The following is a 22,311-nucleotide window of genomic DNA, read 5'->3' on the forward strand; positions in this document are numbered from 1 at the left end:
GAACAATACCATTTCCAAAGAATCTAGCAACTCTGATATAGATTTCCATGATGGTGCAGATAAATATGATAATCCACTCAGGTTTGAAAAGGTACATAAAGCAAGACAGACATTATGAGTTTTTAAATGGCGCTGCTTGCTTTGAGTAATGGCATGGGACAAATTGATTGTTGGTTTCAGATAGCATCTGAAATACTTTGGAATAACGGCAACGTGAGCAAAGAGGAGTTGCACGCCACAGAGTTTTAGGACTGCATAATCTAATTTACCCATCTAAAAAATGAACACTGGCTGGCGCGTATGAATTCCACCCACCTCATCATCATTCAGTTGTAGAATATAGCGGAGCCAAGGAATTTCAGCCAACTTTCTCAGTTCAGTCTCCAAATTGTGCACTGCAGTCACCAGCAACTCCTCGTAAGGGGATTCCAATTGCTACCGAAACAAAACAGATGATTTCATTAGGCAGAATCCTCCAATAAGAATCTCTCTCTCTCTCTCTCTCTCTCTCTCACACACACACACACACACACACACATACATATACATACACACATACATACACACATACAAAAAAAATTATTAAGATTTTTTTCAAACAATAAAAGACTAATGTAACAGAAAGGGTAAAAGAAGAATTAAGAAAAAAGAAGAAGAAAATGTGTGTAAAACAAGAAGAAAAAAAAGAGAAGAAAAAGAGAATTAATTAAAGAAAAAATAAGTGACTTCCGACCTTCTTTGTAACAGAAATTAACAAATTCACTACCCAACCTCCCTCCTTAGCATTACAGAAATCCCTTCACTCCCATATTTAATTCTTTTTCAATCATCAAATCCATAAATTATCACTTCACTTTTCTCTGTTTTCAGCCAAAAGCCCATAAAAGGTTTCCAGCCTTTTAAAAAGTACTTATTGTTTTATCCCTGACCAGACAGGTCAGTGTTGCCATTTCTGCCAATTCTGACATCTTCACAATCCATTCCTCCATTGTGGGAATGTCAGTATGTCTCCAAAACAAGAGTCTCAAATCACCACCTTGTATAATGAAGCCAGTTGCGCCATAGCCCACCCCCCCAAATCAGACATGGAGAGTAAGGAGCAGTTTAGTTAAGCAACAAGTATAAATTGTTCTTTCTACAACATCAGTGCCACGGGAAGGGGCGGGGGGTGTTCGTTGGAATTTTGTAACTTTCGTCACTGTACCAAAATGTTTTAGATACAGGTGAAAATTAACAATATTAGAATTTTTTTTTTTAAAGTAAGCCTTGATGTGCTTCAAACTGGTAATCAGAACAGATCAAACAATGCTCAAAGTACTTTTTAAAGTTTGATGCTACATTCATGCTATACAGAAAAGGATTGGGCACTCATGCAATTGGAGCCACACACAAAGCGCACATCCGGAGCTTTGGTTGCACAAGTGTGTCAAGAGTGTGTTTTTGACCCCCTCCTGCCTGGAGATGCCCATCCTTTCTTGCTGCTCCTTTGCTCCAGGGGGAGAATATCCCATCACAGAATTCCCCTGGATTGCATTATTATGCTTGGATACAGGCTCACATTTTAAAAATAAAAAGAATTATGGCAGCCGAAAAGGGAAGGTTGTCGCAGATAGTCTTGATAATGTGCCACTGACCGCACAACGGAAGAAATACATGTTGAAATCGAGTAGTTCTGAATGGGGATAGAAAAGATGGTCCACCATTTATTACATGTTTGGGTTTGTTCTAGGATCTTCTCTTACGAAGAATAGTTGTTGCCGACATTCAAATCAATACCGAAAAGTGCCCTTCAAAAGTGTTTAGATTCCTTCAAATTTCAGCGCTTTTCTGCTCCAGAGGACCCAGAGCCAGGCATATGTTTAAAGCCTCCATAGCAAGGTATATTAACTTTTCTATTTATAGGAGGGGAAGGGAACATGTTTATCTCTAAATGGTGCTGTGTTGGGATGCATCAGAGCTATGGATAATGCTCACACATGCACCAGCCTGTATTGTATGCACATGATCCTATTTAAGGGCATAAAGTCATTCCCCCAACCCTGATCTCAACCCAGTTACAACTGCTGGAGGGTAGCAATTGTAACTTGTCCAGTGAGAAACAGCTCCCCGTTTTCTCACACCCTTCTCACTTACTCTGCTGGTTTCCAGAAAGCCTGTTTCTAGAAGACAGCGCTCAGACAGCTGCCTCAGTTCAGAAGGTAGAATGTCCGATCTTCTGACTTTTGCACAAAGATTATTCCATAGCCTCTGAGTCTTGCAGATACAGGATTGATAGCATCCACAATGACCGAATTGGAAAGTCAAGAAGGCAGGTGGGAAGGAGATCAGGGGTTGTATCTGGGAAGGGTGAAGGCAACTCCAAACTATAGATCTCCAACTCTACTGTAAACAAATGCTTACTGGATTGTTTCTGGCCAATGTCATGTTTTAAGAAAGCTGTGATCCCCATCTTACCAAAGAGACTCTTCCAACTAGCAAGGATTCTGTTTCATCATGTAGCGCCTTCACAGTAGCAGCTATTTCCAGCGCAGTATTTCTGGCAAGGCTCTGCAGGGGAGGGGGGGGAACCAAGAAGTTCCCAAAAACACAAAGCTGTAAATTTAATTGCAAATATTTGGTAATGATGATGGGGGGGGGGAATTCAGCATAACCTAAGTGGCTTTTCGTAACCGAACCTAAATGTGGTCATGATTCCTTATGGAAACATTGTAAAAAAGTATATTTAAAATAAAGATATTTCCATGATTCATATAAAGCTCACATTTACAGTCTGGCTAGTCCCTAGAGTTGGAGTCAGGAAGACCTCCTCCCCGCCCCCCGAGAATTGACTTTCACTGCTCTGTGTGAACCAACTGATGCTACTTTCTGGAGATATTCTCTGCATCAGATGCTTTGTCATCTATAATGCTTATGCAGATATGGACTAGGATGGAAGAAGATCATAGACCAATTATTACTGTCTTTCTCATTGGTATAACTCCTTAAAAAAACCAGCTTAATTAAGTCTTAGAGGCAGAAAATGCAGGGGCATCCACGGGATGGGCAAAACGGTCAAGGTGGAGGTCGCAGCTACGGGACTGAAGCACTGTACGTGTTCTAATGTATCACACATATGAAGAACGTTCATAGCACCTCTCAACAACTCCTTAAAGCAGCTGCATCATTTCCCAGGAGCATACAGCCACCCTCCACAGATTCAACATGATCTCAGCAAAAGACCTGTCTAGGGAGTGGCTACGCCCGCATCCATACTTCCCCAACCCCCGACTTTTGGATTCTTTTCAAGAAATAAAAAGGCTGTCAAACGTCAGAGGCTTGTCTGATCTGATGGGTACGTGATAAATAGGATAGAAACATTGCATTAAAAACTTCATTGTGCATGGGTTAATTCTAAGCTTTCCCTATACTGTATGGAGCCAGACTTTCTTTTCCTTACCTCGGGAACTTTTGGGCTGGCTTTGGTTAAAGCATGAGAACAGGCATTCACCGCATGAGCCAGCTCTTGTTCCAAAAGGCCGTGAGTTTTTGCAGCTTCACAGATTCTAAAAAAATAGCAGATTGGGGAGGGAGTAAAAGAGAAAGAGAATTATAAACGCCTGGCACGTTAATACATTTCTCCCTAAAAATATTGCCAGTAATAATAGAAGAAACAAAAATAGTTGTGCCTAATAAGATTCCTGCATCCCCACTGTGGGTCCTCGGGCAGCATTTCTCAACGTCAGCCACTTTAAGATGTGTGGACGTGAACTCCCAGAATTCCAGAAGCTGGGGAATTCTGGGAGTTGAAGTCCACACATCTTAAGTTGCTGAAGCCGAGAAACACTGCCCTAGAGAACCATAGGATGCAACCCCCCCCCCCATTCTTGTATGTTTGTTTAATCTTCTCTTCAAATGCTGGTGTTTCTTCCATGTTGTATCCGACTCTGATCTCTTGACATTTATAACTATTTCCATGCATCACAATCCACTTTAGCCTTTCCCTGAGCTTCTCCCTAGCACTATATCAGACACGAGAAGTAAACGGAGGTTCCCTTACTGTATCATCTACTTTCTCTTCTATAATACAGCAAACCTTCAAGCTTTAATCTCACTCCTTGTGCTACAATTTCTCAAATAGGGTTGCCACAAAGGGCTTGGGTTTTCTGTATCGGCCACCCCACCCACTCCGCTTTTCCCCATATTTTTAAAACTTGTCATTCTAAATTAAATTAATTGTAATGAATTGACTTCATAAATCAAAACAGAGCCTAGATATGCACATGCTCTGATGAATGTTTATTTTTCCCTCTGCCGATTCCTCTTTAGTCTTCCCCTTGTTGGGTTTGCTCCAATGCTAAATGTTAAACCACCAGCATCTCCTTAGGGTCTGTTTGTGTATGTATACTTGCAAATATTAAGCTGCTAATAATAGCAGCTGGAAAAGCATCACTTTGCAATCTACGTTCTCATTACTACATTAGTAACCTCTGTTCTTCAGGATCTATTGTAAAAAGGCCCTATAATCTTAATTCTGACCCTAGAAATTGAGAATAACTTTCAATATCTTACAGATCAAACGGTGGCCATTTGGTCAAACCTCGTCCCCAAAAGGAAACTTTATCAGGAATGCTAAGCAAACATATCATTATATCAGATTTATTTTTTTGTAAAAAATGAGAAGTTAGTAGTAATACATGACCCCCAGCATCCTTGGGGGAGGGAATCATGAGAGCAGTGTTGCCCTGACCCCATGCAGGATCTACCCCTTTTGTACCTGCATCATGATCGTCACATGCAGGTATGAATGGGGTAAAGCTTGTATCACAACAGCACAACGCTCCCTTTGTCATTTTGATAAAAGGAGTGGATCCCACAAACCTAGCCAACGTTAGAACATTATACTAAGCATGTAACGCTGCTGCATGGGGTTTACCAATGCCAGAAAATTAGGGTTGGTTGGTTATTTATTTATTTATTTATTTACTTTATAGGCCGCCCATCTCATATACATGACTCTGGGCGGCTTACAATGAAGACAGAATAAAAACAAAAGCAACCAGAATTAAAAACATCAAAAATAACATAAAAATAGCAGCCAAGAACACTCACTGACATTCAAACTAGCCATGACATGGGCTCCCCAGTGCTATCAGGGTCCCAGGCTCAATGGCAAAGCCAGATTTTCAATAACCTGCAGGAGGCCAGGAGGGTCCGGGCAAGTCTAATCTCGGGGGGATGATGTTCTAGAGGGCGGGCGCATGGCCGGCTCTCCTCCTGGGTCCCAAGAGATGACACTCTCGCAGACGGGACCTGGAGCGTGCCTCTCCTGCCAGCCCTATCAGGACAGGTAGACACCACTGGGGAGAGAGGGTCCCATAAGTAATCTGGCCCCAAGCCATGAAGGGCTTGAAAGATGATGTCCAGCACCTTGAATTGCACCCGGAAGCACCCGGGCAACCAACGTGGCTTGCAGAGCAGAGGTGTCACGTGTGCCGAATGACCAGCACCCATAACGTTTGCACCAGGGGAAGCGTCCAAACGTTCTTCAAGGGCAGCCCCATGTAGAGCGCATTGCAGTAATCTATTCAGGAGCGTTAAAGCATTTTTCCCAATAAATCAGTATAACGCTGAGATCAGCAGCCTTGAAAGGTAGCCAAGCCTACGTGCCTCATTTCAAGGCGTGTGATAATACTGAAACGTTCAGCTGCTTTTACTCGTTTCCCTACCTTGTAATCAGCTCTTCCGCCGCCTGAGAACACGACTGGATCTGCACTGCCTCTTCTTCAGAAGCCAGTTCCACCGCCTGATGCGGGTACAAAGGCGACCGTAGGGCTGGTTTGCAGGAATCGCACTTCTGTTTATCCTCCCAGGATTTTAACGTGCTCTCAAAGGCCTGCTCAGAATTGAAAAAGTTCTCTGGCATCACTTAAGCCACGGCACGGCAATGCATTCATAGCCTAGTTTAATCGTGCATGTTGCGATGAAAGGGACAAAACACTTTATTTGGGTTTTTTTTTCCTCTTTCTCCCCCATTGCATAAAGGCGTGTGGGCAGATTTGTGTGCATGAGAAAGGAGCAAAGTGTCAAAAAAGTCAAGATGGCATCTGCCACCATGCAATCCATTGCACGATCACAGCCTCCATCTTCGTATTTTTACACCCCCCCCCCTATTGTTTTCAGTGCTTGTGAATCAAAGCAACACATATACATATGAGAGGCATTTTCATTATTCCATGAAACTAAAACTAATCAGCACTCTTGGATCGTGGGATAATGAAAACGCCTCTCACAGACACGAACGTTTCTGCAAACTATACGTGCTCCACTTAATAGGGCCCGATATTGGAAACACACGCTTCTGTTAATCTCTTACTCCTGCATGCTACTTTTTTTCTTAATGAAACTGAATCAAATTTCTCACCAGTTTGATGCACGAGGAAATCCCCCGTGTTTTTGTACTTTCAACAGCAGTCAAATAATAACCGTTCTTACTACTGAACACATTATAATTTGTGGCTATTGTTGCTATTACTATTATTACAGAAAAGGCTATATATTATATAAAAGATCTCTTCCGTAACATTCTTGCATGTTACTTTTTTTTTAATGAAACTGAAATTTCTCACTTTTTCTTTTTCATATTTACATTTTTGTGCCTGCGTTCTTGTACTTAAGAGACAGTGGATCCGGGAAATTATTCTTACAGAATTAGTATGATGATGATAGTTGGTCACACAGTCAGCCAGACGTTTAGACTGGATTTGGCATTTTTATCCACCTGTTGAGCCCTTCCCAAGGACCTGGGATAGGCAGATGTTTTTAAAATTGTAGTTGTTGTTATCACTATTTTTTTTTTTATGAAACTTTCTCACTTTTTTTTGTTTTTGCATTTATGTTTGCATTTTTGTGCCTGTGTTCTTGTATTTATGGACAGTGGGCAAAACAAATCCATGAAATAATGATAAAACAACTACTACTATCATTATTATTATTATTATTATTATTATTATTATTATTATTATTATTAACACCATGTATTAGGAAACAGATCCCTCCCATAACGCACTCTGTCTCGCGTTAGCATCTGTGCTCTGTTTTTATGCACGATTTTAATGATGCCTGGGGGCTGAATCCAAGCTTCGCCATCTACTTGAACGGGTACTCCTTCATCTCCAAGTATGGTGATCTTTACCGTCCGGCACTGAAAAAGAGTAAACAGGTTTCAGCACAGTGGAATATGTTCAAGCCACTTCGATGAAGAGCTGTGGCTCCTGTCCAGATCTGTCTCAAGGGCAAAAGGCTGCTGCATTTTGGCATTTATGGGGATTTGCGGCCCACTTCAAGTGAATACCCAAAACCTACACTTGATTCATTTGCAGCTGGCTGAAACAGTAGACCAACGCATTTCCTTATTCCTGGGCAACACACAAACCTGGGCTATTCTATGGTGTTGGAGCTTGATAACCCGGGAAACAGCCATCTGCATACTGCCAAATACTGCAACCACCTCCAAGATTTTATCATCAAACGATGGTGCCCCAAATATCTGGTGGGGAAAGAGAAATGTTTTATGCTCCGTGACTCACTTTGTGACATTTAAATATTTGCATTCCAGTACTGATGTCATTTAGGGATTAGATCTTTGGCTCCAGGATATAAATCAGCGTTTCTTAAATATCAGTGAAGGTAGACATTTGGAACAGAACTGTAATATTAAAGGTCACTACCGAAGGATTTGAAATGGTTACTGTTAACAGTGTTGGAACCGGAATGCTTCATCAATATATGAGAGCGTTCGGGCTATTCAAAATGCCAAAGATGCATGTACCACTTATCAAAGCTATTTAAATCAGGAAAATGAGAACAGCTTCTCTCCCCATGGCCAAACCATCCCCTTTACAGCCTGAAACAAAACCCAAGTCAAGGATAGGTGATTCCATGGGTGGTTAACTTGAGATAGTTCCATAACTTCCAACAAAAACCATAATATTTTGATCCAGCCTATTAAGATGACATCAGCATGGATGATGGTCCTCCAAGACCACAGTTCTGAAGCTCTCCAATACCATCCCAGAGACCACCTTAATAAATTTGGTTAGGGATCTGGTTGGATGAGTGCACTCTTATAAAGAACCAACTTGGGAATTAGCAGCAAAACCTCTAAGTAATAGGGATGATTAGCCAACCAGTAACTTCCTTTATCAATAATGTTGTTTTCAAGAGCACATTTTGGAAATACCATTGATGTTCCTTGATGCCAGATGAAAATGTGGTTGGTACCAAATTGACTTCAAAAAGTGTTGGAAAACTACGCTTTAAGAAATGGATATAGAGTATTTAAAAATGCTTAACAAAAAGTATTTTCTATAATTAGGGAAACTGCATTTTGATAATCAACACCTGGCTCATAGGATTTTGGAAGCTAATAACTTGAAGAGCAAGACCACATTACTTACGTCATCCTCCTTAGTTCCACCCCAGAAATTAGTCCCACCAGCATAGCTTGGGATATTCAAAACAGCTATGCCTTGAAGACTTGGAAGAGGGATATATTGTCCATCACACTGCAATGTACAAAATACTATATAAACAACCACAGAAATACACTCCAGTTTCCATTAATCACAGGTATAGCTTGGACTTGAAGGCTGGTTTATCTAGCTTCCCTTGCTTAGCCAGGATGTTCTCTGCATGTTTCATATATGAACATTATGGATGAAGTCTCTTCAGATAACTGTCTTCCATTATACACAATACCCACAGAATAAAAGGACAAACACTTCTCCAATATAAGAAAGACCTTCTAGCCTTCTAATGAGGTAAGCCAGAGACTACAGCAAGACCTTTAGCCAACTTCTGGTTCCAAATCTGGTTCTGAATTATATCCTTACCATAAATCAATTTATATAAGGAAAATAATTGTGTAGAGAAGGGTGGACACTTTGTAACACTCAGTACTGTAATATGCTTGACATGAGACTGTCTTTGAAAATGGTCCCCAAACCGCAGATATGATAGAATTTAGAAAAGAGATTGTTGGATGATGGATCCAAGGAACTGGAGTAGGGCTTCTTGACCAAAGTCTCAGGCCTGACCAGGGATTGCGGGATAAAATCAATTCCTTCCATGTCTTCTGAAGACACAGCACAGGCCTCTGACCCTGAAGATACTGTGCAGAGAACCATATCTCTGCAGTGTTGTAGCAATTAATCCCAAAGTGCAAGGTTTGAAAGGTTGAGCTCTTTGGGAGCAAAAGCTTTCCACTTCTGAGTCATTTGGGGAGCAAGACAAAGCACACTAGCCTCCAGTAATCCCTCAATTATTCCCTTTTGACAGGACTGAGAGACAAGACCCACATGATAACACAGAGAGATCAACTGGAAGAGATCAATACTATTGAAAGACTCAAAGATCCAAGAGAACTCGCAGGTGACAGTCTTTAAAGGTGACCATATATCTCGTTCAGAAACAACCAAGAATATTTCTGCCTGTTTTATATGTACACATTTTTCATAAAACCACTTAGAGTCCATGTGGGTCAAGATGGTAGATAAATGGCACAAATACATACATACATACATACATACATACATACATACATACATACATAAATAAATAAATAAATAAATAAATAATTGTGGTTTAATACTCGGCTAGACTTTGGTCTACTTTAGTACATTCTGAGGTATCCTCACATCACAGAGGGCAATTGCCAATAGGTGAAGTCAACCTTTAGATCAGAAATTGAACCGCAATATCACAAAGTATCAAAAGGCAGAGATTCATCTTGCCTCAGGGGAAACTAGACAACTGAGTGGCAGGGAGTTCAAGTATTACCTCAAGCTGAACTTTCTGTTCTAAGTTTTTGTAAGTCCGTTGTAACAATTCTTTAGTGCCAAGCACTCCGTACCACATCATGTTCTTTGTCCTGCTTCTGAAAGTGATCATACAAAGGCATGGAATTAACTGATCAAGCTCATTCAGTAAGGCACCAACCCTTGCTTAGATGTTAAAGGAAAAAACACAGGAATATTTTGTACAAATACATAGGCAAGGACGACTTCAAATCTTGACAGTAACTCACCTGCATTTTTCAGGGTGCTCTTCTCGTTTATTGTTAAACTCTAATGAAATCTTTGCGTCTAATCCAATCCCAAAATAATTGTTCATGACGCACTTCTCTGAATAGCCTTCCCTGTACACAAATGCACAACTACTGTTGATAATAGCACAGAGAGGAAGCATGCACAGGTATACAAACAACAACACATTTCTAGCTTCCTTCTAAGAGCACCCCCTGCTGCCATTGTTATCCTATCCTGCAAGGGTAACCGTAACGGGCTAAGCAAGTATTGGATATTAGAGTTGCATAGCGATCCCGATTCCAAGGGGGAAAACGTGGTTTGCATCACACAGAGGCACTCACATGGCACCTATCAGCATCTTCTTAAATCAAGAACGCAGGAGAACCCAGGAGATGTTGCTTTTCTAGGAAGTTGTTGATAGGTACGACATGCACGCCCTGACACGATCCAAATTACCTCTTCCCCTTTGAATCCAGACTGCTTCATAGTCCTACTAATTACTTACTATTGGAAGTAGGGGAAAGGTTACAGGATTGCATACAGTACCATGGTTGTCACAGCTTTGCATTCATGGAAAACAGGCTTGGTCCCACAAGGCAGGATGGCCAATGCATGTGGATCCTACCATCTGTTGCTAACGCCACTTCACACTATTCTCAATTCAGAAAGCTACTCCACATGACTGAGATATAGTGCAGAGGACTGTACCAGATGTTGAGGATAACAAAACTTTCACATGCCATCACCATATACAATGGTAAGCACATCCCGTTAGCAGAAAGCTGACACTGGATACAAGCTGCAGGAAAGATTCAGAGCGCTGTATCTTGCTAAATTAAGCTGTGATATAAACAAATCTTCTGCAGTGAACCCTTTCATTCCTTCATCTGTCTGAGACAGCATACTAGGAATTCGTCAATGACTTACACTATTTCATCTAAACCAGAAATTATGGTTAATAGCCAAAACAATGGTTATTCATAATGGCTATTAATAATAGCCAGAATAATGGCTATTATTGAGTGATGGTCAAACACACCAGGATAGGAAACTGACATTATTTATATTTTTCTCCCAGTTCAGATAAAATGAGAAACTGTAAGTAATGATAATTTTCTGGTTCTTTTGCCCACTTCCAGGAACAAAGTAGTTCATAAAAACACTGTCTGTCTAGCAGAATTCTCCTTCATATCCTGTATCATTAAGCTAATATATGATTAGATGAATATATTAATTGCCTCCAACGCATGCCTCAGCTTTAATATAAGAAGGACTAATGGCCAGAAGTACATGTTTTCTGTGTTTAACAGAAACAAGATAAATCAAATTCTATCTCCCAACTTTATTTACATAATCTTTTTTTTTGCTTGTTTTTGTTTTTGCTAATTGGTGCGAGGGACAATTTATTTTGATTTATCTCTTTAATTTATATGGCCGCTCACCAGCAAAGCTACAAAGGTGGGGCTACTATATTTATGAAAGTAGGGCTTATACAACTGAAATGCAAGCCACTGGATAGCCACCAGATGGCAGCACAGTATGAGTGTTTCCTTGTAACTTTGCTGGCATCTAGTGATCAACTGGAGTATTGCAGTCCTAACATGATAATCATGATAAAGGACATTTAAAACTCATTACCTACTACGGAGAATCTTACTCCATTATCTCCTGTCCTTCTGTCCTAGATGCCCTAGTTACTGGCCACACATCTGAAAGACGACCATAACCATCACAGTTGTTCAAATCCTGAAATTTTAGAAATGAATAATTTCTCAGGGTATGAATTCTATACTCAGATGTTATGGCCTTTTCTACTTACATGGAATACAGAAAGCCCTGATATTATACTACCTACAGTATATGATGTATGTTGTTCTAAGCCTGTTCCTTCTGTATTTTTAATCTTTTCAAGCAAGATCTGGCAGTGACACAGTGACACCACTGTTGTACTTCTCCTCCTTCTCCTCCTCCAATGACCTCTATAAGACATAGTTAGTTACCCAGTGCACTATTTTGAAAGCTCTAAGCAGCAGCATGCTCGCTATATAGAGAAACATATCAACACTAGACCATCCATTTCCTCAATAAAGACTGACACTTCTTTACTATGTGTTACATAAATGGAGAAGGCCTTCAAGGAAACTTTTGAATAGCAGGCTCTTCCTTGCCTTCAAAAGCACACTATGTACATCACAACATCTCTTACTCTAATCCTTGAACCCTATGAAAGTTCTGGCTACCCCTAATCCCATAGAGGTAGTGAATGAGCTCTAGGCATGTCTACCTACACTAGTCACAAAACTGATGCTGTGCTTATCTTTGGGCTACTCAAGGTCTCACTCTTTCACTGTTTCGTAAAAAGTGAGGAGGCAAAGAAGCTATTCCATGAAAATTCCACAACAGGAGGACATCTCTCACCAAACCTTGCCAATTCCGTTTCTTATTGTTGTTAAAACTGTGTAAGAGTGGAGGACTCTAGGAGCCATATGCACTTTGCTGATGTAACAGTAGCCCTTTTGCTTAAAACAAAAAAATTAATATACCTTTTTCCCCTACACTAATCAAAAGTTCTGCCTTTCTCCTCTGAGTAGGAACAACACACCAGAGAGCAGACAACCCTACTACCTTTAGTTGGAAATGAAAACGGTTTAGGCCTCAGCCATTTATATGTTCTTTCATGTAACATATGACATACAGTGCTGAATATTAATAATGTAAAACAAGAGTGCCCACTAAATGAGAAAACAAGAATTAAACTTTTTTCTTACAGTGATTCTGGATCAGGATCAATAAAAGGGGTGGCGCCGTAGGGGTCAATATTTGCTAGTAGCATTTTGCTGATAATAGAACTTCCTGCAATAGAGGCAGCAAGGCCCGCCCTTAGACCTGATTGGAAAAGGGAAAAAATGCATGCTGTAATGATCTGTTGTGCATATTTAGGTCACTTAGGAATCATTTCACGTGAAAGAGCAGGTAAAACCTTGCCTCCTGAAGCATTTCGGTCAACATTTTCAATGAGAAAATATTAGAGATGAAAATGTTTCTTTTTCTAGGTTTCCAAAATCTCCCTTCTATTTGTTGGAAACAGTAGGGAACAAGACTTTCAGGACTGGTGAGAAGAAAATCAGCTTCTTTTTCTACTGAACACTCTGCTTTCTACAGTGATCATGTCTGTTACTGGATCTCTGTTCTTTCTTCTTGCTCCAGAAGAAGGTAGCAATCAGAACAATTCATCATGAGAACTTCCTCAAAAACAGGTTGACTTGAGTCTGCAAAGGGAACCTTCCGACTCATGAGGCTTTCAGCAAGACTGGTCCCATCCTACACTTCCTGCTAGTTTGTCCAGCATGTAAATTTCCTGGGGAAGAAGTAATTGGATTAACAAGTATAAGTGCTTCCTGTCCATTCCTTGAATGGTAAATGCATGGTTTTATGAGTCTGCTAGGTCATCTCATGTGCCTCTCTTCTAGTAAGGGAAGATGTGTACCAGAAGCTCTTCTCTAGACTCAGGGAAATTGAAAACTAGAGCCCCTCTTACATCCAGAAAGAACTTTCTCCTTGCAGGAGGACTCAAGAAATAATGGTCTTCTCATGATTGATACCAAGGCAGGACTTCTCTGTTTGTCCCTATCCTCTAACTCCATCCAGACCACGAATGATAGAGGGGCTGAATCTGGCCTGGTTCCAATTCCCCCACCCCGGCCAAAAAATGAAATCCTCATTACCTGGGCATATTATTCTCGTGTTCAGGACTGGAAGGTTCTCCTTGCTGGCAACACCGGCTGGGGCTGAAAAAGAACTGGCATGTGAAGGAATGCGACTTCTCTGTCCTTCTGGAGATTTAGGGGCAGTTTTAACTGGTCAGAGAGGGAAAATATATACTTTTGTTTTACATGTAAAAATTATATAAATGAGCCATAGCAACCACTAGGATAATGCTTTGCCTGCTGGGACCTTTTCTCTGTATTTCATTTTAGGAATTCAGAGGGGCTTTTTCCTTCATAGGGAGTAAAAGAGATTTTAAACCATTTCAACATGTTAATGCTCAATTTAAAAAAACAAACAAACCTGCATGCATCTTGGAAGTATGGATTGCATTATATTAACGTTGTCCAAACTTGGCCACTTTAAGATGAGTGGACTTGGCTGGCTGGGGAATTCTGGGAGTTGAAGTCCACTCATCTTAAAGTGGCCACGTTTGGACAACACTGCATTATATCAATAATCATCGACATCAAAGCAAACACTGAACAATTATTTCATTAACTCTAATATAAGGGGATTATTTGTTTATTTTATTGGATTTCTTTATTTATTGGATTTGGAAAACTGCCCAGTTCCCAAATGACTCTGGGTGGTTTATCTAGTTAAAAAGAGGGGGGGGGGGAATTAAAAAGAAAAGAATATGACAAAATCACACATGACTTTACAAAAAAAACCCTGCCATGACTACTTTCCAGATGCCTTATTTTTTAATGATCTTTTCAGCATTTTTAATTTATAGATATATATAATATTTTAAGCAAACAAAGTGTGTGTGTGGGTGTGTATTCGATAATTTGCCTCTTTTGAAGAGAGAGAGAGAGAGAGAGAGAGAGAGAGAGAGAGAGATTTCAAAAGCAGCAAATTAACCAATTGTATCCTGTCCCTTGCTATTCAGATACACAATACACAGTGTTTCATCAAAGAATGCATCGTATTCTCTTGGAATTCTTTGTTCTTTTTCTTTGGTTCTTCACTGTTTCACACAAAGCCATGGTGCTGTGAGGCTCAGTTGGCAAAGCAAGAAGCAAGATCTCTGGGAGCCACAAGTCCACTGTACAAACACAGTAGAGGTGCCATGAACAGCTAAACCTGAGAAAGGACTGCCAGAGATCCATTACAATGAAAGGGTGGGAGAAATATTCTGGTGCCCTAGATAAGATATTATTAGATTGCAGAAGCGAATCTTCATCTTCACTAGGACTCCTGAGAATCGCAATCCAAGTCTCACTCTTGATTTCTCCATCAAACCTCCAGAGTGCAGGCTGGTACTCCTACAGAGCAATGTATCCCACTGGCCTGGCTCTAAGCTTGACTGGTGGTCATGCAACAAGCTAAGCCATCATTTACAAAACCCAAACCAATGATCATCACGCTAGGACCAAACCATATAAACCAGGATAGATTTTAGCAAAGGGGCAGGAGGAGCCATGGGCCTACTTCAGGTACTTCTCTTCCACCACTGCCACTCATCTCTTGAGGAATTCCCTGACATCATATATGGGGATGTTGATCAATTTTGATGGTTTTCAAGGGGGACCACATAAATCCATGGAGAATTCAAATATGCCAGGTCATTAATCTTCACAGATCTATACTCCTTTCTAAGTTGGCAGAAGTGGGCCATCATCCTTGTCCATGTTTGGGTGCTTCTGAAGTGTATCACTGGTCATCAGTGAAACAAAATGGCAGAGCAGGTGAGGCCTTTCTTGATCCAGCATTAATCTTCTTGCATTCTTATGCCCACACTTGTCTTCCCCCTCCCCCAGGAGTTGAAGTTGCTTTCCACTTTCCCCAATCAGAGAAGGACTGGTGTAGCTTCTCTATTGATTCATCTAGCACACGTATTCCTAGATGGGGAGCAAAATGTTGCAGGAGCCTCTCTGCCCCTTGATTAATCAAGGAAGACATGGCGTGGGCCTTTGTGGAATGCCTTGCTATCTCACACATTCCTCATTTGGGAAAGGCATGGAGTATCTGCTGTGAATCTATTCCAAAGGGAAAGCTCCATTTGGAGCAAAGCGGGGAGGGACATTTTCCTGTTCTGGAGGACAGGAGGAACAAGCCTCTCCTTTGTAGTACAATGGATGGTGTCAGGCTGCCAGACTCCCTGCATGAAATGAATCCAGCGAGCAGGTTGATGGAAACCCACTCTTTCTAGATCTTCTTTCTGGGATGATTCTTTTTTTTAAGCCAAGAGACAGTGAGTTGCATTTCATAAAGCTAAAAATAATTCAGATATCAACTGAGAATATGGTATCTGAAAACAAATAAAACTATACTAGATCCAACTGGAGTGCATCGTTTGCTTATTTTTAGTTTCTCTTATAAAATGTTCCAATATGTTCCCCTTTTCGAGACTGAAGAGGAAACACACGGATTCTTGGATGCTTACATCTCTGTTTACCATTGTGTCCTATCTTAATGTAGTCAAATGCTAGCCAAAATTTATTTATTTATTTATTTACACATACATACATACATAAATTTGCACATTGCCCAGTCCTGTGTTGTGAGTCTAGGCACCTTTCAAAGATCCATATACAATAAAATCCAAATCCCATAAACTATTTGAACCCAGACCAGGGATGTTCATAGGGTATGGTTGAAAAAGCTCCTCAAGATAGGAGCTGCAAGTGATGATGCATGTAAAAAACATGCTTCAATTGCACTGTCACAGCTCCCTTCTTGACTTTTTGACCACATCCTGCGGACATCTCTGCCAGAAACAGACCTCTAAAAAACCCCTAAAGGGCTATGAAAGAAGAAATGTTCTGAGCCCTTCTTAAACGGTAACATTGGGGGGGGGGCAGGGAATGAGACCAGGTGTATCCGCAGATTCTATATGTCAAAAGAAGCATGTAGAAAGGCATGGGGCTTTGTGGTCATGGGCACCATCTTGAGTTTCCTTTACCATCCCCTCACAGACAACCCCTACAGACACTCCCTACAGACATCAACTCCTTCAGTGGTCCACTGCACCACCAAAAAAGTCAAGTTGGCTGTTGATGTTAAACATATGCAGAGGGTGGATAGACAGGAGGAGTTAAGTCCCACATGTAGGCCCAGCCTAATCATTTTGCTTGTGGTTTCAGGGAAAGTGTTGCCTAAGCGTTCAACCCTCAGGGAACAGCCTTTGGAACAGCCACGCAACGTTTGAAAAAGATGCAGCTGCTTTAAGCACTCGGAGGAGAGATGCTTTGCTTGTGCTTATGTGCTCCCTCCCAATTGGAGCAAGCTACCAGCCCCGTCAAATAAATCAACTCAGCTTCGGGATGCTGCACGAATGCTTTGCACAGAGTTATACAGAGTGGTTTGGCTGGGGATTGTTTTTCTTTCTCAAAAGGGGCTGTAGAGTCGCCCCAGCCATTTGCTTTGTAAGCTCAAATAAAGATGCAGTCAGTTATGAAAACAGAAACTTGTACAGTAGTTGAAAAACAAAACAGAAACTGCACATAACCGCTTTGGCTGAACCCAACTTAAAGCAGACGTCTGCATGCAGGAGAAAGGATTCAAATGACATTAAAAGCTGTCATTTCTAAAAGGAAACAGTACTGTATATGATGTAGAATAGGGGTGATCCAATGAGTTTTTTGCTGCATTTTATACTTGCTTTTAATAAAAGTGCACCAATGAGGTTATATAGTAAACACTTAATCCACATTTGGAATTCTCAGGCAAATGTCATTTTATGGTTACTTACGTGGATGAGATTCATATTCTTTTGTGTCTTCATCTTTTTCTTCCTTGGACTCATCTAATTCCTTACTATATTCCATTGTGGTTTGGTTTATTTGATCTTCACTATGCGCATTCTGTTCATCCACAACTACAACACCAGATACATATACATAAATGCTATTATTAATTATAAGAATCAGCTAGAGGCAGAAGAAGAAGGAATTATTATCTATCTTCTGCATTTGCATGTGGCTCTACGTACTTGGTTTCTGCTGGGAAAACTGATGAGATTTTTTATGTACTTTCGCTGATATGACTAGATTCCCCCAGTGATATCAAAGCACTCCATAATTCTAATACTTTTCCCCAGCGCCTCGCATTTTGAAGGAAGTGCCATTAAGTAATTAACATGCATGTAAAGCATCGCATACATTCCTCCCTCTGTTTATCCCCTGGTAAAAAAAAATCAGGTCAGCTCCCTCCTTTCTTCTTCTCAGAAATTATCTCTGGCCTGGTTTCAATTGCTTGATGTCTACCTCCTGAGCAAACTGATTTTGACTTTGTAGAACTGCATGTGCTAATACTTTTTTTTTTTTTAAGTTATATCTTTGCAAAAAGCAGACAAATACAGGAAGGAAACAAATTATTTTCAACAAAAAGGGATAAGGGGAAAAAGCTCTTTGTTAATTAACATGACCCCAGAAAAACAGATCCTGAAATTTTCAAATGTATGTTTCTATCTGACTCTTAACAGCCAGAGCCATTAACCCGATTTGGGGAAAACAGGACAGATCCATTCCTCTTCCATCCAAAGGGCTGGATGAAGGATGAGAGGCAGGGTGTGAAGAAGGAAAGCTTTATCACCTGAGTATACGTCCCTCCCCCTACCATCTTCTGCATTCTCCATGCAGAGAGAAGCAAGGTGCAGTGAATGCCTATCTTCAAAGCTGCACTTGCCATTCCCCAACAGGAATGATTCTGCTTGATTGCCACTCTTAAAGGATCTGCAGCAGGAATGTCTTCAGAGATACCTCCTGCTGCTTTAGGCTAAGGGAGGAAAGCCATCGGGCCAAAAGATCCTCCTGCTGCCATGCTAAGGAAGGAGAACTGTGCCAGTCACTTTCTAGAAAGAAAGCAGGAAGCCCAGCTATGGCCAGTTTCTGCTACACTTGGCATCTCCTCTTCAAAAGAAGAAGCAAGACACAGCTCAAACAGAGCCAGATGCCATTGGCTGTTGCAATTGGAGATTAGGGGAGGGGCATGGAAGTGCCAAAAAAATCAACAAATTGGCTAGACTATGCAACTGAAGCCCTGGCCATGCTTGATCTTCCTGGGCTTTTATCACACAGTTGCAACTACCATCTTGACTTTTTTTTACCCTCCCCACCTTAGGCCCACAGTTTGAAGATTCATAGTTTCTTGCATTTCCATAAAGATACTTTGAACTGTATAAGTTATATTTGGGGAGTGATTAAAAATAGGAAAGAAAATGGAACAATCTAAGTATGTTACAATTTCAGATGACCTGCTTTATATGAAGTGGAAATTGAATCCTTTGACTGTGTTCAGACATCGCATGAAACCATGGTTTGGCAAAGCAAGTATATGTTACCGGCAAACTTTGAAAGAGCATGCTTTCCCCTCTTTGGAGTAGTGGGTCAGCTTCTACATCCAGTTTACATGAATGATGAACTCTGGTTTGGTGTGTCCCTGAAACATCCTAGTTTCCGAACACATGCTTTGAAGTGGACCAAACCATTGCTAAAACCAGTTCATACATTTCAGAAGATACAGCAAGCTGCAGTTACTCCATCATGGAAGCAAACCCTTTCAAGCCCTTCCTTGACGATATGCTGGGGGGTGTATGCAACCCAAGGTGGAGAGATGAACCTTTTTCTTGTACCAGGCAACAGGGGTTTAGCCTTATGACAAGTTTCATTTTTTAAAGCCAAACTAGCCCTCCCTCAAGAAAACATTATCACAAGCAGAGCTAGCAAGCTAAATTTTCTTCACCTAGCTCACCTTTTTCTGCTTGCTCAATTATCTGTCTCAGAGCTTTCTTTAAACTATTGGCTCGTAGCATTAACTGCTCCCGTGACTTGAACATCTGTTGTGTGGGAGAAGCTGCGTTGCTCTCGGTCAACTGTTCTTTGGCATCAGACAAAGATTCTTCACTCGATGACTCGTCAGCTTCTTCCTCTACAATGGGGGAAGCCATGTGGGGAAGGCTAGGACTAACCTGGGTTTCAGCGTGGAGAGCCTGGAGCAATTGGCTTAACTTCTCATTCAGTTCTGAACACTAACGAAGGAATATATAAAGGAATACAAAGACATTTGTAAGTACTTGAACAATTTTTGAAAAAGTCTCCCGTAGCTGAAACAAAGCAGACTCCCCTCCTCTACTCTAGAGCCATTTCAATGGAGTGATTTAGTCAAAATGCAGAGCTAAATTTTTGCAAGGTATCCAGCCAGTTTCATCTCTCCTCTCTTAATAAACATCACAAGATTAAATTATTCTCGCATGTCTTATAGTGGGAGCTATCAACCTCATTTCACAACTATTATTAGCCATAGTTCTAAATGTTTGCAGGAATGGACTTCCTGTCACCACCCCGACATATTTATTATCTGCTGATTAATAACTGGAAAACTGGTGTGGTATTAATCAGCACATGATGCCTACCACCACCATCACCACCCATGATCTGGAAGCAGGCTACCATGTTCTGAACCAAATGAAGCTTGTGTTCATTTATTTATTTTGGCTCAGGGTGCTTCATTTCCAAGAATCTCAGACAGCTAGCATATCAGAAAACAGAACATGCTACAAAACTATTAGAATCCCTTTTGAAAATTCATAAGCGCATAACAGCTGTGTTGGGCACCAAGTGGAGTTTCTAGACCCTGTTCAGGACTGGAATGCACTATAGTACTTGGACTGCAACTAAAGCCAACTATGGTGAGCCACACAGTTGTGCAAATACACTTCTTGTCACTACTGCTAACAGGCCATCCAAGGCAACTCTCAGGGACAAGACCAGACTACAAGCTTCTTTCAAAGGGGGTATCATGAAATTGTGGAGTTTGAAGGGATCACAAGGATCTTCAAGTCCAACCCTCTGCAATATGCAGGAAAACAATTACATTATCCCTAAAATCGTCCAGAGATGAGCCCACAACTTCCATAGGTAGAGTGCTCCCCTATTACTATCAGGAGTTTTGCCATACATTTAAATGAAATCTAGGTAGCTACAAGGTATACCCATTATTTCTGGATGTGGAAATAAATGGAAAATAGTTCCTGACCCTCTTCCCTACAGCACCCTTTGATGCATCTGAACATTGATGTCTCCTTTTCTTAGACACAGCATCCCTCACAAGGTATGTCCTCAAGTTCCTGGTTCATCTTTACTGTCCTCCTTTGAAACCCTGCTTCTCCATCAATATTCTTCTGGAAATTGCATCCCATTCTTGCTGACTTAAAGGGCTCCGTTTTTAGGTTTAATGCTAGCTTATTCACCCTCATCTTCAGACACAGCCAAGGGACAAGGAAATCAACTACTTTCTAGGAGTTCAGAGGGTGAAGAGCAGTACAGCTGAGTACCACCATCATCCTCAAAGCCGCTCTCAGAAAGCTCTGGATTATGAAATATTAAACACCAAAAAGGGCAACAAGGAACTCTTGGGGACACCACAGACCAAAAGCCAAGGTGCCCAACAACAGCTGGATTGAGACCACTGCAAAATGTGCTCTTAATGCCCAGACCAGGAGGCCCACGTGGGAAGGGATCAAGGTCACTAGTATCAAAAGCTCCCACGGGACTCATCCGACTCATTCAAAACCACTTTGAAAATGAAACTGAATGAAAATATAACACCAATGTAACCCATCTTTAGACCTGATGGCTTCCAATATTTACTGTAAACATGTTGTGTATGTGTGCAGAGGAAATACTAATGCTGGAAAAATGTATAGATACAAAAATCCAAACAATCAAATAACTTCTTAAAATAAGACCATCTTCATTCTTACTTTAACGGCCATGGCATCAGCTTCTGCGTTTTCCACTGGTCTTTCACAAGTCTTCCCTATTTTGGCCACAAAGCCTTTTACGGTTTCACACAAGATCCTTTTGAGAAGGAGAAAGAAATGCCAAAACGAGAATGGAATGGATGATGTTAAAACGTTAATTTTGCATTAGACAGTAATTTAGTTCAGTCACTTATAATTTAAAAAAGCCATTAAGATTGTGCATTTTATATCCTACAAATGAATAGCCCATGAGATATCACACAATCTCACCTTTCCTCACCATCAAAGCCCAGAGCTGAGTTGGGGGTAGGACAATTGTTCCCCGTCTTTGCTTTTGCAGCTATTATTCCTAGCTAAGGCAACCAAAATTACGTTGGTGCCCTGAGTGGAAGCTTTTATTTTCCAAATGAGCAGAGCAAATAATGCACTAGCATCTTCACAAATCTTCTAACTCTCCGGAGCGGGATTGAGTATGCAGGAGTGATGTGAGAATGAAAAATAGTAAGGAAGAGGGTTTGCTGTTGCACAGCGAGAGTATAAGGAGCTTCTAATTCCCTGAGACAAGTCTAAATTGTGGTCAGGAAGGAAGGCTCTGAATCTTTTTTGAAGGGGTGCCTCTGATCTCATGCAAGCACAGCACCTCTTTGTTATTCCCTAAAGCAGCCCAACTTCCTTAGCCTGAAAAAAAAAAAGAATTGACTCATTGATGTCAAGTGGCAGCTTTTGCACAGTACTTTAATGGGTAGCAGAGAAATCCTAGGTTCACCTGAG

The 22,311-nt window shown here is 41.0% G+C and overlaps 1 protein-coding gene across 1 annotated transcript in view; it reads right to left on the minus strand.

The window, feature by feature from the left end:
- DGKH (diacylglycerol kinase eta) overlaps positions 1–22,311 on the minus strand; it is a 114,807-nt gene that overhangs the window by 21,724 nt on the left and 70,772 nt on the right. Inside the window, exons 14-27 of the mRNA XM_088139486.1 lie at positions 21,541–21,637; positions 19,530–19,806; positions 17,530–17,655; positions 13,790–13,852; positions 12,833–12,950; positions 10,064–10,174; positions 9,817–9,913; positions 8,436–8,543; positions 7,412–7,525; positions 7,046–7,180; positions 5,706–5,872; positions 3,437–3,542; positions 2,455–2,547; positions 316–435 (exon numbers count right to left, since the gene is read on the minus strand). Of these exons, the coding sequence (XP_087995612.1) occupies positions 316–435; positions 2,455–2,547; positions 3,437–3,542; positions 5,706–5,872; positions 7,046–7,180; positions 7,412–7,525; positions 8,436–8,543; positions 9,817–9,913; positions 10,064–10,174; positions 12,833–12,950; positions 13,790–13,852; positions 17,530–17,655; positions 19,530–19,806; positions 21,541–21,637 (1,732 nt within the window). The remainder of the gene's footprint in view (positions 1–315; positions 436–2,454; positions 2,548–3,436; positions 3,543–5,705; positions 5,873–7,045; positions 7,181–7,411; positions 7,526–8,435; positions 8,544–9,816; positions 9,914–10,063; positions 10,175–12,832; positions 12,951–13,789; positions 13,853–17,529; positions 17,656–19,529; positions 19,807–21,540; positions 21,638–22,311) is intronic.

Source organism: Python bivittatus, unplaced genomic scaffold (assembly GCF_059951505.1).
Source record: "Python bivittatus isolate LINGU-HERP-01145 unplaced genomic scaffold, Pbiv_v1 ctg000210_np1212, whole genome shotgun sequence".
Lineage (NCBI taxonomy): Eukaryota > Metazoa > Chordata > Lepidosauria > Squamata > Pythonidae > Python > Python bivittatus.